The sequence below is a fragment of the Geospiza fortis genome, unplaced genomic scaffold, assembly GCF_000277835.1.
Source record: "Geospiza fortis unplaced genomic scaffold, GeoFor_1.0 scaffold443, whole genome shotgun sequence".
Lineage (NCBI taxonomy): Eukaryota > Metazoa > Chordata > Aves > Passeriformes > Thraupidae > Geospiza > Geospiza fortis.
Genome location: NW_005054335.1, coordinates 5,278,920 through 5,294,625, shown reverse-complemented (window position 1 = coordinate 5,294,625; position 15,706 = coordinate 5,278,920). Strand labels below are relative to the sequence as shown.

At 35.1% G+C, this 15,706-nt stretch overlaps 1 protein-coding gene across 1 annotated transcript in view; it reads right to left on the bottom strand.

The window, feature by feature from the left end:
• Positions 1-15,706, bottom strand: part of HCN1 (hyperpolarization activated cyclic nucleotide gated potassium channel 1) — a 165,679-nt gene that overhangs the window by 77,223 nt on the left and 72,750 nt on the right. Inside the window, exon 2 of the mRNA XM_031057831.1 lies at positions 9,571-9,732. Within this exon, the coding sequence (XP_030913691.1) occupies positions 9,571-9,732 (162 nt within the window). The remainder of the gene's footprint in view (positions 1-9,570; positions 9,733-15,706) is intronic.

The window sequence follows — 15,706 nt, the reverse complement described above, 5'->3', positions numbered from 1 at the left end:
AGATGCAGAATGCAAAAATGTAAGGGAACCTCATCCTTGCTTATTCATACAACTCAGGAATTAATTAGTTCATCTCAAGTTTTATATGCACAAAAGGATGGTCTAGCTGCAAGAGCAAAGCCATGACAATCAGTGTTAGAGAGTAACAAGAAGGTAAAAGCACATTTAAATATTCTGTATTGGATCTGTGTTTCATGTAGAGAGATGGTGGTACAGGACAGGCAGCATTTAGGTGAATGGCATGGCCTGTGAGAGTTCATTTAGACATCTGCATAGGTCCAACAAATTCCAGGGTCAAATCTATCCTTACTTACTGGAAGTGTAGCATGCCTACTCATTCTCTTAAATGTACATTTCCAGGGCGACCTCTTGCATTTCTTATCGCACAAATCTTGGTTTTATTTTGCTCCCAGCAAAGGCTTTTATCAAGGATGCTAAACTTAATTTCTGAACACCTGGAATAAGCTATTAAAATAGACAGGAAACTCCCTCAAATAATCTTCTGTCAACATAGTTCTGAGTTTAGGTTCGCCATAACTTTTCTAGTTGTATCTAAGAGAAAAATTTTAAGTCTTTGACTATTAGAGATAAGGAGAGGGGTATTACATATTACTGCAAAGAGTGACAAATGAGTGGTGCACTGCCTTTATTCCTGAGCATACCCAATTAGTCTTTGTAAAACTGAACTAGCAGTCTGAGTGCACTCCACTTGAAAACATCACTCCTAAGTAGACAGCTGTTCAAAATCAGTCAATTCTCCCCCTACCTATACAGTGTAGATAATCCTGTTTTGACTGTATGTACTATTGTCAAAGTGCTACCCTCAACTGCAAGCTAACTTTATCGTCTTCTGAATATAAAAGATCAAGCACAGTGACTAAAATGATGAATGTGATGGATTAGAAAGGGAACATGAGTCATTTGTGAAGAATATGGGCATTGTTTTCTTATCTCATTCAAATGCCAACTGCTGGCTTTCAAAGAGATTGTTTCAAAGCAACTCTCTCATGTCAGCAGTACCCCAAAATACAGGGAATATTGTCTTATTAAACAGGGCCTCATGGTGTATATCTCTCTCTGCTCCAATCCACTTCACAGGAGACTGTGATGAACATTTTGTAATAAACACCAGTGATTCAAAACAAAGAGAAAAAATTAAGTCAATGTCAATAATGTTTTTTTTAAATTTGAGGGGAAATGGTTTTACTTTTGCAGCTAAATTAGATAGCTGAGTACATTATTTATGCAAGATTATTTTGAGAAATACTAATAATTTTTTAATGATAACATTGCTTTTCCCCTCACATGAGAAAAAGAAACCCAGTGAAAATTATTAAACATGGCACATGGCCAGAGAAAGCTTCACCATAGGGCTTGGTTCTTTTCCTTATGTTGTCAATAATATCTGCTAAAGCATAAATGAACAAATATAAAAATCCAGATAGCAGAAAGAAAGCAAAATATGTGTAAAGGGCATTCAGTATTTTAAGCTATTGATACTAAAAGTATTCATTGCTTGCTTTTACAATTAATATGTAAAAATCTGTACACACATCTAGACGATATTAAAAATTTACTCATTAGCAACAAAATTAATAAATAAACATAATAAATAAGATGCTGTATACTTCAGAAAATATAAACATTTTCCTATACAAAATCTTGTTCATAATTTCTATTAGATTCAATTTTCTGAAAGTTTTAGGTTTCTATTTGAATTAGTTCAGGTTGAATATGCTCAAATGAGTATATTGTGCAGAAAGAAGGAAAAGCAGGAAACAGATGGATGAGAGCAATCCTAAAGAAAATTATCCTGTATTTTTAAAAGAGACAAAGTACATGCACCCTACACCCAAATAAACTGTGTACATCCCTGGTTTATATGTATAAACAGGATGGGCAAAACCATTTCAGACATGAAGGAAAATTAATAGGCTAAAACAAATGGAAGAAAATATAATGTCTTTTATTTCCTGCTTTTCCTTATGTTTTGGTAACCAGAACTGAATGTACATTAAGACTTCCAGTTTTATAGAGAAACTTTTAACTTCATTCAAATTCAAAATAAAGTGAAAATATGAAATATTAAGATTTCCTTGGAGAGAGAAGTTCATAAATAGCCAGATTTTAAAAAGAAATATTATAAACCCCTCTTTTCTTCATTTGGGACTTTGGGAATCCAGATTACAGATCCTATAGACTATTGACATATGTCTGGTAGCCACAGACCTATATCTCAAGTTTCTCATATAAGAGTGAATTGGTTTAAAATTATGTGAACCAGAACAAAGTATCTTGCTTTGATTTTTTTCCAATGTGAAATGTAAGCATTCTAAATGTGCAATTTCAGATGGCCATTTTTTTCATGTCTAATTGCATCCCAGTAGAGACTTCTCTCCAGATGCATTTTAAATATTAGAATGAGTCAGATGTTGAATGTGTGATGTGTAGAAAATTCAAATTTGATATGGAAAAACCCATCAGGTAAAAGCAGTAAAATCAGTGCTCTTGAGAAAATCTGATTCTGATAATGACCCTTTGACAAAAATATGGACCTTGTGCAAACTACATTTTTGTACAGCCTTAAATAATATGGATAATGAATTAGGCTGTGCATTTTCATTAATGTTTTCAATGAAAAAGGGGAAGATTTGCTGAAGAGCAGCTGTATAGAAATGGTATTCATCTGGATACATCTACACTGGGTTTATTCTGGGAAACCTGGTCTGGCATGAAGAGTTCAGTTACAAGAGTTCAGTTTTTGGATACTCCAATCACAAGAGAAAAGGCCACCCAGGGAGATCTACTTCCAAGTAATTTTTTCACATTTATATTCCAGTTCAATCCAGAGTACAACTTCATGCAGATAAATATTTTAAATTTATGGAGCAAAGCAGACTGATCCAGCTCCCCCCAGAACAAAGGGAACACTCTCTTCTACAACAGAGAATCTGCTTTTGGCCATGTGGTGCTTATAACACCTCCTGAATATTTACTCCAGGGTAAATGTGGGATACAAGGTCTTAAAACATGATAGGTCCAATTTATGTTTTTACTTTAGTTCACATCTTTTACTAAAGAAATGGCTTAGGGCACACTTTATGAAGTCTGTTATTTTTCCCTTGGATGTCTATCAAACACAACAATAGGCTTTACAACTTTATGCGCAATTTCTTCTATTCTTTCCAGTGTAAGGCTTACATAAAATATTTTGTAGTTTACAGTGACCAGAAATCCCTTCACAATATACTGCAGCATTAGCATTTATGAGTTGTGTTGATTCTTGAGAGAGAAACATGGAAACCAAATTTTGATGACAAATAAAGCAAGTTTTTCCTTGCATCTGCCCCTTGACATATTTCTACTAGCTCTTTCAAAAACACAGAAAAAGCGTGGAAGTTAGAATCTTTTAAGTGTATCAACTTGCTTTTTTATGCTCCCTCTAAACGATTGTTTCATTATTCTCATCCCATATAGGGAAGAACAGCCTTCTATGTGAAAGAAACAGAAGCATGCAAGGCAGCCAACTAACTCATTAGAGAAGTCATCCTCTTTAGCACCTATTATCACATCAGCAACACAGTGCTACAATCAACACTTACAGACCTGTCCTAATTTAGACCCTTCCATTAGGCACTAATAACTACTGAAATAACTATCACCAGCAGCATTAAATAATTACACCAATACTACAGCATTAGTTTTAAGCATTTTAGTGAGAGTAAGGTAAAGTGGCAGGGCTTATAACAATAGCTGAGTTTGCAATGCTGAACAGTTCTCACAGTTGGTGGAGTTCTGTGATTACAGCTGGGAACACCTTCTCTCAATTACTATTTTCCCTTTTGAGGAAGTTATAATTCAGATATTAAAGTATAACTTTCCCTATTGTAAAACTTCTAAAAATTTTTAAGCCTCTCTGTAATTGATTTTGCACGTTTATTTTTCACTTCTTATGGTTTTACATCTGAATTAGCTCACGGCCTTAAGACAATAAAGTAACATTTATAATCTGAGAAGATATTAATGGCAGAAATAATATACAGAAAAAAAAGGAATCTCAGTAACTGTAAGGCTGGGGAAATCTAACAACTGTTTTTTTAAGCACATCAGAAATCTAATGTCAAAAATACAGCCCAAGTATATGAGACGTCAAAAAATGTACAGAATATTACACCAAAAAGGTTGGAAGGAAACAAGGAGTTTGGAAAGAAAAGTTATTAAAATTATTACCACTTGCCATTCTAGGCCTGCAAAAGCAGACTAACTGCTAACCTGTCAGAGAACAGAATAAAGCATAAGTGAAAACCTATGTGGGCTTCCTAGGTTCTCAGCAGTTGCGGTAAAAATGAGAACCTGATTTGTTTTCCCATTCATTGATCACGACACACTGAATTAAATCAACAGTGTCCTCAGATACCCTATTTCTCTAGTCCCCACTAGAGTGGCATAAAACTTTGGTATTGCAGTTAATGCATGTCCTCAGTCTGCATTCAACCTACCTTGTCATTTAGCACTGCATAGCCACAGATTTTTCCTCTGCACTTTCTTTTACTGAAAAATCAAACAAACTAATATATTTTCCTGAACTAATATATTTTTAGGTCTATCACTTCATGCCAGACCAGTGAAACAGGTCATTACTTCATCATCTTAATGCAGGAGGAAGCAGACTGACCTCAGTGACTAGGTCAGTGCTAAGGGCAGGAGACACCAGCAACTGAATTCTGAACAGCTGCACATAGCAATATAATTACTCACTGTAGATTTAAAAACCTGTGTGTCTTAGTCCTAAGAATGTCACTTACATATTGTTGTTACTGATATTACTGTATTTTCAAATAGTGTTGTAAACAGAGTATCTAACTTGAGCACTTCCACTAATTTTGATCCCAGCCCATCTCTGATTCGTAATTTCACACTTTTATCTGTTCCAAGATGCACTGCACTAACTAAATGGACACACATTAATATAAATATATGAGTAAAAAATACATTAGAACAGTAGTATACCACATCAGATCCTCAGTGCCTCTAGGAATCAGGTGATTCCCATATGGTCCATACTTTTTAAGCCCCCAATATAAGATATAGATTCACTCAGAAACGTTTGTGAAGCTCTAAATGATGATTATCACATAATGATCAAATGCAGAAAAATGTCATGAGAAAATTAGCTTCCCTAATTGCCAGCTATAGGGAAGAAGGTGCTAAGCTGATGTATTATCAAAAAGGAAAAAGTCCAATGAAGAATAACATATCAAAATAACTATAATGAAATCTTTGAGCTCCAATAAGTAAAGCAGAGATGTTACTGAAAAAAAAAGTGATAGTGTAATTGAAAATGGTGCTCATTAGTAAGAAATGTTGATATTTAAAATTATAGTTTTGGGTAGTATACTAAATAGATTTTTTATATATTACATGTATGCTAGCATAGTTCTTTGGGCATAATAAATCCTAACCATCTCCTGCTTTTCTGAATTTCCCTATCAAATATTAATTTAAGAAATTCATTCTATAATGAGAGAGACTTCCAGATTCTACAGCAGAAATTCCCAAATTCTTTTACTAGCATTGCTTCATTTGAGATGAAGAAGGTCTGACTTCTATTGCCCCTGAGGAAGTTATGAGACACAAATGGGCATCAATACAATGCAAAATCCCAGGTTACTAAATCCATCCCAGAACACCCCAAGAGCTGTAAACAATCCAACTGCAAGGACAGAAAGGAAAACACAAAACAAAATAAATCAGAGTACCTGAAGGGCTCTTGCTGAGCGAACACTGGCTGACTGCTAGGGGAAATGCCAGAATAGTAAGGCATTCCAAAAGCTTCACAATCTCTTTTAGCTTTTAAAAAACTCACCATTCCCGTTAAATTCTGTACCTCTCCACTACATTTTTATCTTACAAAGGAAACATTATAAATAAAAAGATCTATAAAGCCCACGTAAATATGTTTTCCTATATATTCCTTTCACATGTTTTCCTAACCATAATAATGCATACTAGCCATACTTAATTTGCACTAATACTAATTAGTGCAAATACAGACAGGAAAGTATAGGTTGGGAATCTTTAGATATTGTTAGTAATGATCTGCTGCAAGGTATGCTTTATTACAGGCTCTGATGTTTAGATAGCCAGATGGCATCAGAGACAAAAGTGTCATCTCTCACCTGTGCTTGCCTAGAAACCCTCCCCATATAAGACATGACTAGGTGAGATCATCAGCTGGGACCCACACACTGGTTTTGCAATTACTGCACCTGAAACTGAATGCAGAATCTTGGTTTGCATAGACTGACTATAGCAGAGGACCACTGAGCTTTTCTGGTTTTGTGTGTACCTAGTGTTCTGTGTATATATGAAAGTTTTAGTCTTAATTTTCTAAGGAACAACTGGCTCAAACTCTGAGGCATGACAAAAATGTTTAGTCTATGAGTCATTATGGAAGGACACTAGTCTAAAGCAACGCAGATCAGAAAGCTGAGGATAAATCACACAGGGAGCTGCAGATAATAGGCTTTCTGAACCAAGGAGAAATTAGGCAGCATCATTAAGAAAGTCTGTGAAACTTTGTCAGAAAAGACCTTCTTTAGGAATTAAAAAAGCCTAGTGTTTAAAAAAAACTAAAACTACATCAAAGAGCTATATTCCCTCCTACAAGTAATTTACTCTTATTTTGTCTGTAATGGGTGGGCTGGAATGTGACTTAAAGTGAGGGGGCATGGGGGGGAAAAACAGCTGCTACTTACTTTCACACTGTATTTACCAGGGTTCTTATTTTTAATGGCCCGTACACCAATATTCTGGAAGATGTCAGCTCTGGCAGTCATTTTATTGCAAGATGAGGGCCTAGGTTAGGAACTGCCAAGAGGTTCAAGCTGAGAGTACAGATACAATCTGGGCTCATGATTATTATCATGGCAGAGAGTATAGCAATGTGATCTGAACAACTTTGTTGAACTACTCAGGTTGTAGGTTGGTATAGTGTTAACCAGGGATGATCTTATCCCCTTTTACAGAGAGGGCTTTCCATTTTATCATCTCCTTTGTGTTGCACTATGAGGTTTCTGTGACCTTCCAAAGACAAAAATCCAACTAATTTGTTTTGTTTTAATTTCATTCAGTTACATTGTTCAAAGAGGTACTAAGCAACCTGCAACCTGGGCTCACTTTCCTATTCCTCTGTGACATTAAATTTAATCTATCTTACTTCCCTTTACAGTATTTATAAATTAAAACCATGAGCATGCCTTAGGCATTTGGATACTTGCGTGTATCACTTCAGACAGATGAAACAGCTTCCAAGACAAGGCTTTTAAAAGTTCTTTCAGTCTGCAGCCTGAAGCAACTAATGTGCAAGACAGAGTGGAGCTATGGACTGGAAGAGTAGGCTGGGCTGTGTCAGTTGAGGAGACACCATGTCATCCTTCCAACTTCCTTACTTCCTTTATTAACAGATTATCTGCAAAAGCTTTGACTTGCCACTGACTTACATTTTGGAAAAACTGACTTTCTTCTGGCTGAGCTCACATTGGTTTAAATAAGTCTTCAAGCCAGTGATCACACTTAATAAGTTTAAAATTTTACTTTGCATCCAACCCCCACTACCAGGTGCATTCATTTCAGTATCAAAAGTTAAAATTCAGAGTAGATTAAATTTTTATATGTTACAGTATACCAGGAGAGTAAAGCTTCCCTCTTGCCAAAGCTCTTGCAGTATCAGGAATGTGAAACTCTTTCAAACAAGTTCCCTGTCAGTTAGATTCTGAATGCACCAGAAAACCAGATAACCATCATCCTCATCATCATCATTATCAACCTCCTCCTGTTTCCACTATCATTTTAGAAGACTGATATCCCATGACAGCTTCACTGTCTTTTTTTTAGTGTTAAAGAATTCATCCCCAGAGACTGGAAAACAACTAGGAAATGTCTTGTAACACCATGCCACATCTAGAAAGGTCTCTATGTTTTCCCTAAGTGCTGTCTTAAATATGCTCCTGATTCCAGGCTGGCATCCCACCTCTCTTTCTCTTGCCTCTGGCCTAAAATACTGCCTATGCTGTGAACTTTATATTATTCTTTATATTTTAATTTCTCCCCAGTGTTCATTCAACATAAACAAATTCAGTTGCTGATAAAAAAAAATTTAGTGCGGCAACTTTCAGAAAGGATCTTTCCAAGTTTATGTGAACAGTAGAGAGAGAATATTGTTTCTATTAAAAAAAAAACTGAATGTGGGTAGGCAGAAAAAAAGGGTCTGAGCATGTGCATAGTGTGTACAGCTTTCTTAAGACTGAATGTAGCTCTTAAGGAGCAGAGAAAATTTAATACTTTAGTGTTTTCTAAAAGTTAAATACTTCAATTAAGTGTAATCCAAGACTTCGTTTCATTTGCTAGCACGATTTTCATCCAGATCTTTAAAAAGCTGGTAGAAAATTTATGCTTTGTAAACATGAATGGAGGATGTTAGAAAGCAGAACACAGAATACAGCAGAATGGAAAGATGTGCCAGTCAGCACTGTGGTGACCTACTTTTATTGTAGCAATCCCATTTTTGAAGATATGTCAGTATTTTTTTTAGAAAAGCAGGCACAATGAGGTGTCAGCAAACATGCTGGTTATCATTGAAGATGTTGCCTGATGACTGCAAATACTTGTCTGTATGACTGACAGGCTTAGTCAAGGAGCTCCCACATTAATGTTCCTAAAGGAACAAATACTGTTATGGTTCTACAGTAGGAATATGTGACACTGAGCAAGATGGCCATCTACAATAAAGATGATGGTTTATGGATCCTAAGATTACAAAAACTGGAGAGACACATACTTTCAGATCACCAATGAGAGAGTTGCTTGGGGCTTTTTGTTTTGGCTATAGACCCATTCCAACAATTTCACTGTATCTCCTATAAAAATGTTCTGTATACTGCCACATTATCTGACTTGATTAAAAAAAAAAAAGTATTTTTCACAGCCATTGTCCTTTAAATAGAAAGTCATTACTCGTCCTTATAAATAACGCACAGTCATATTCTGTCCTTGAACATTCTGTTCCCACACAGAAAACTATCCTACAACTGACCCTATTTATCTTCTTTTACTTATAAAAATCTTGATCTGTGTGTTTGGAACAATGGATCATTACATGACTCAGAAGTTTACAAACTGAGGATAACATTACATGAAACTAATGCCAATAATCTACCTTCAGCAGCATTCTGAAACTATGGCCTAAAATGAAAGCAGTGCTGAACTGAGTGTATCCATATTTCTTTTGGTGGCTTTTTTTAGGGAATAAAGGTTAATAAACTAGGATGACTTTAAAACTTAAAGTATTTTCTGGCTCATTTACTGACAATGAGTCAATATAATTTTATTGACCATGAGGATTACAAAACAAACTTTAGTTCATTAGCAAGTGAGCCAACAAAATATGAAACTAACCTTAAATAAATTGCAGGGCAGCATATTACTAGGCATGTGTTTTTACACTAAATTCTGAAGCTAACTGTTTAGAAAAATGTTTAGAAAGCACAATGAAAAATGAACAATACTTACAACCATACCGTTTAGGGACACCCAGCAATCTGGTGGGAAATCCTGAAGTAATGGTACTAAAAACTGTAGACAACCATCCCAGTGGCAGAGCAGGAGCATCATTCCAATCAGATTAAAGATTCTCACCACTGCACTGGCCAGATCGTATGTCATGTGGAAAATCTGCGGACAAAAATTACAGGTGATGTACATGTTGCAAATCAGAAATTAAACTAATTTCATTCTCATCAGGCAGCTTAAAGGAAAAGAAGTGTCATCCTGAACTTCTAAAAAAGGTGAGGTTTCTAAGGCAGGATCATTAATATGAGCACATTAATTTTAGCAGAGAACCATACTGACACACCTGACTCTTGGCTGCATGCCAGTGTTATGTAAGCTCCTGAAAAAGGCATATATTGGATAGAAGTCACCCACTAAAGTGTTTTCTAAAAACCTCCTACTCTTTTCAATTGAAGCAAGACTCACAAATTAAAAAATACCCGGTAAAGCTAGTGATACCATTACTCGCCTATGAGTTTGGTATTTAAATACCCAAAAGTTGTGGGAGATTTAATGACCCCTTCAGAAGATTCATTTTTGCATTCATTACGTTCTAAAATGCACAAAATTCTGAGTGAAGAAACAATATAAGTGTTACATTTTTTGTCTTCTACTTTTATACTTTTAATCCAATTTGCATATACCAATTCACCAATCAAAAATGACAAAAAAGGTAGTCGATAGCTCTTAATAATTAGCATTTTCCTAAAATACTGATAATTCCATGGCTATTGCATAGGCTACTGTAGGAGATAAATTCATATCAATTTAATACAGTAGGTTGGATTTCAATGTATTCCTCCATTCTTAAGACACAAACAATTTACATCTGAAAGGTGTCTTACAGTAAATCACACATAAAATTCTCAAAAACAATAGAGACATTTTCAAGTTTGTCATGGGCAAATTTGCTGGACAGCATTTGTATAAGGAGCAGCAGTCAGCTGTTGATATAGTATGAAAAAATGCATTTAGCACTTCTCTACTATATTGGTTTTAATGTACTTCCAAGCTATAAATACAGACATACTTCATATTTCTTAAACAATTCAACCAACTAAAGATAAATACATAACATTGTAATATGCATAATTATCACTATGCAGGAGTTATATTTAGAAACTAAAGAATGTGCAGTTTGTATTGCATAGAATTTTAAGTATAAAATACTATTTAGTAGTGTGGCTAGAGATAGAAACCAGAGGATTTAGGACTGAAAACATCAAATGGCTAGAGATATATGGGCATATTGGTACATGAAATTTTGCATTTTTAAATTAAAAAAAAAATAATCAAACATAAAAGAGGGAAAGTCTGTGTCCTAAATTTTACATGTCTAAACTAAAAGTAGAGGTAAAGTGTCCACATTGCAAACGAGTGCAAGTACAAATATGGAGAGCACATTGTGGTGTCTTTAACTTTCTGTTCATGGGAGTTGGTCCTTGTTTATATTCTGAATCCCAAAGTGGAAAACCTGATTATTAGAAACATACTTCAGACCATAACACTATGTACGAAACATGTTTTTCAGTCTAGAGGATTTAAAGAGAATGCATTCCAAATTTCAGTTCAACAGTCATTGGAAATAAAGGCTGACAACATAAATACTATCCAAATATCATCTATCTGCTGTGAAAATTGAGAAGAGAACACTGATATTTAGAAGTAGGAAATGGAAATAAAGAGTCATTATTATGCATTTTTCTTGCTAAGCAATGTATTTTTGTTACAGCCATTTCAATAGCTTCAGTTTCAGTAGCTGTTATGAACCAAAATAGTGGATGTATGCACTGAAATTATTTTATTCTGAAGAACTGGAAAAAATAGCAAGGATTACTACTGGTTTGGAACACCAGCTCTCATTCAGGTTCTGCTTTGTCGACATGGTTCCTGTACTACAACTGCAAAGAGAAGATATTTCCTAATCACATGAAAAGTGTCGAAGTTTTTCCCTCAAGTTTCCTATTAGGCTTTACTGTAAGAGACTCAGGGAAAGACCTGTCAAAACTCTCCAGAGTCCAAAACCCAGCAATCACATATATCCAAGGCTCCGAATCCTCATCCTGACTCTGCATCTATGGGCTTAGGAAGTGTGCTGCTGGGTTTGGGCTTTTCCAGGACTGTTTTATCTTGTCACTGTTTTCTTCAAAGTCTTTGCATTATTAGTGTACCTCTGCCAAAATGGTCACATACTGCAAGAATGCTAAAAGGTTAGAAATTTTGTATGAAACCAAATACATCAAAGGAAATGACTGCCAACAGTCTGCTTAAAACACTGCAAACTTCCATCATTTCTGAAACTTTGCTCCAGAAGTAGCTTCTGTGAGGCTTAGTGTTAAAAAGTTAAAAATGCTTGAACATCTGCAGGATATTATCTAGACTGCATTATGTGGTAGCATTTTGTCAGCATTTTAAAACATACCATTCTTTTATTGCTTATTTTTTGCGTATATATTTTAATATTTGTGTAGTCTATCCTAATAACTGTGACGCCTCTGTGTTAAAAAAGATGACTCCAACAGAAAAACATCTTAAGCAAATGTTGGAAAAACATTTTAAAAAATCTCTGCATACCCACTCTCCAGCAAACAGTATCTGATAGTTTTTCTCCAAAAAGGAACTTATGGAAATGTGTGTTTGGTTGGAAAAAAAAATTAAATACTGCAAGCATAAACTGTTCAATGTAAACAGTAATATTTGCCTGTAGTATTGTATTGACATATTTACACTTAGGGGGTGGGAGGGGTGGGATGTGATGGTTTTTTTTTAGACTATAGCCAAAATGCCCTCTGGACTGAAGTCATATACTGCATGTTTCATGTTCTTCCATTCAGGAATTGACTGTGATCCCATAAATAAGGAGTAAAAGAAGCCATATTTTTATAGCTTTTTTTTGGTAATCACAAATTACAATTCTCGTATTAATGAGCTAAACCTCATTAAAACTCCTAGGAGATATGTGAAGCATAGTTTTCTCAGAGATAAACTGGAAGACAGGAAACTAATGCCATTCATTTGTGGAAATGGTGTCTTGCCCATCAGCTGGTCCTCCAGTGGGATAGAAAGAAATACAAGAAGACCACAAATCAGTTTACCTTGATTTTGAAGAACAGATGGGTGCTCAAGTCTCTCAATTTCAACAAGTTTTTTAACAAGATACTATTCATAACAATAATAACTCAAACATTTGCACACAACTAAAGTTAAGCTCCTAAGCCCTTCACTCACGTAGTTAAATGTAAATGCTTGGATATCATTAAACATTTACCATGCAAAAATGCCACGCAAATAAGAGGAAATTACAGCTGCAAAATACATTTGAAAATCTGGCCACTTTATTTAGATTCCTAATTTCATACCTAAATATTAGCCAGAAACAGAGTAAATTTTGGATGATACATTTCTAAAAAACTTACTAGAATTACTTAAGATTACTGCTCATGAGAAAAATTTAAAATCCTCCTGAGAACTAACTGTTCCCACAGTTTTGTTTCATATAATAGGAAAAACTTCATAAATATTTCTCCTTTTTAATTAATACTCAACTTCATTTCAGTTTTTGTTATGTTTGTCTGCATGTGTTTCGCTATAGTACAGTCATTTTTCATAGTTTCCAAATACTTGAAAATTTAAAAAATCTAGTTTGTGAACTCACTTCTATGAACTCATAATTTCTTCCTTTATTAATTTTACAGGCTTTTATCAATAACCTGGAAACCTTAATTTTTTTTCCTGAATAACTGACAATGCCTCTAACAATGGCTGAAATGGAGCCACAGATTAACAGTTTCCAGTCTGTTGGCACAATATTGCTCACAAGAATAAGAAATTGCTAAAGAAGTCAGACTTCACATGTTTTATCTCAGTTTTCACCCACACTTTATTAATGACTCTTTTTATTCCCACATAAGAAGCAGAAAGCAGACTATTCCTTCCTCACATTTTTAATGGAGTGTATATATCAAATTGGTCCCGCCAACTTTGATTTCTGAGCCTGAGATGGAAAAACCTTTCCAGTCTTACCAGCCCATGTGCTAATTGCATTTTAGGGCTGTCATATTAAATTAATAGCACACATACAGTTTAACCAAGTGAACACAAAAGCTGTTGAACTGCTGTCATGGAATGCACAGATTACCTCTTCTGCCTTCTGATAATTGGTATGTAATATTTGTTCAGTTGTGATTTTTAGTTCAGTTCAGAATCACACAATCACAGAACTGAGAAAAAGATGGAAAAGATGTCTTCTCCAAGATCAGCAAGTCTAACTTTTGACTGAGCACTACCCTGCCAACTAGTCCATGGCACTAAGTGCCATATCCAGTAATTTCTTGAACACTTTCAGGGATAATTATTCCACTGTCTTAGATTTATAGGTTCCGTTTATAGAAAAATTAATTTTTATAAATCATCAGAATTTAATTCTGATTAAATGAAGGAAAGATCTTTGGAATTTCCTAGAAAAATTTATTCAAGTCTCACCTCATTAAGTTAATGCAGATACCTTTTCTACTTCTCAGAAGTACTAAAGGCGCTTAGCATCACAAAGCTATCTCAGGTTTAGTCTTCAAATGAGATCTGCAACCTGCCTTGGGCAATATGAAATGGCACTTGCACCAGGAGAGCTGAGGAGTCTGGAATGTTAAACAGCCACAGTGGGGAAAAAGGGAGAGCTGCTCATGGGCAGCTCTGGAAGGCATGCTGAAAGCTGTACTTCCAGCAGTGAAGCTCCAAGCTAGACTGCAGGGCAAAATAACAGCTATGAAAGTGACGAGGATTTTTTTGATTCTGTCTCTGGGTCAGCCCAAAATTATTAGTTTTATCCCTCAGAGTACCAACTAAACCGAGATTAGAAACAGTAGGATCTGAATTCTCCTATCTGAGCTGAATGTTTACTTTTAAGATATTAGTTGCAACAAAGGTTCCCCAGAAATAAAATAATATAAAAGGGAGAGCACAATGCCTCTTTTTGAGCATTCATCTCTCAATCTTCTTTAAACCACGAAAGGCTTTTTTCACTTATGTATTTCGTATTTGACAAATCAACTTCAAAAGATATTCTTCATAAATATCACTTGGGATACCACGGGTCTGATTCAACTCCTACCAAAGCCAGTTTCTTTGAGAATTGCAGGTTATCACACTCTACACTGGAAATACATCTGCACAAGCAGATGTAAACACGCATTGATTGAAATGCCTGGCTATGCCCTCAGGGTAACATTTTACACTCAACTGACTCCTGATATGTGTGCTTAATTTTATGATAGATAATTTATCATTGATAATTCAGTAGTGGGAAAAGGTATATAGCATTATCTAATCCAATTGTATTTGTGACCTTAAGCTGATGACAAATGAAAAGATCTGCATCTGCTTTAGTTGGCCCTGAAGGGAAAACACCAGTGATTTAATAAACAGAGCAAACTATTTTTAATCAAACATATTCAGAAAAAAAAAAAAAAGAGCTGAGAATGGCCTATTTTATGTGACCTTTAAAATTTGTTACTTTCTAGATGGAGTCAGTCTGACATTAGGTTTTATAATAGGAGTCCCATTTATTCCAATTCAAGGAAATGTACAATAGAAGCCAGCTTCTGCTGATCAAAAAGAACAGAACAACAAAATAGAAATGTGACAGGTTAAATCTGAAAGAATTAATAAAACTAGTTTGCTGAAGGACTATTTAGGCAAGATTTGAAAAGGTCACATATAACCAGAAAGCAATATTTATTTACCATATTTAAGTCCTGCAATATTTATTTACCATCTATAAATTCTGCAAATACCATATAAAATACCATAAATTGGCCAATGCTATACTAAATATTAACTCTCACACAGAGGGCATGACTTCACTATTAGAATGTGTGGTTTTGTTACCCTCATCTGATAAATGTGGGGGACCTGTCTTAATGACTACATAGAGAGTAGCAGTCACTTTATCTCTACAAAGAAAAAAGCAAGCAAATGACAAAGGATTCAGGATTCTGAAATAAAATCAGCAGCGCTAATTCTCACTTGCTTCTACAGAGGTGGAGGTCTCATTCATCACTTATACTGATGACACAAAGTACCTTATGAGACTAAGCATTTA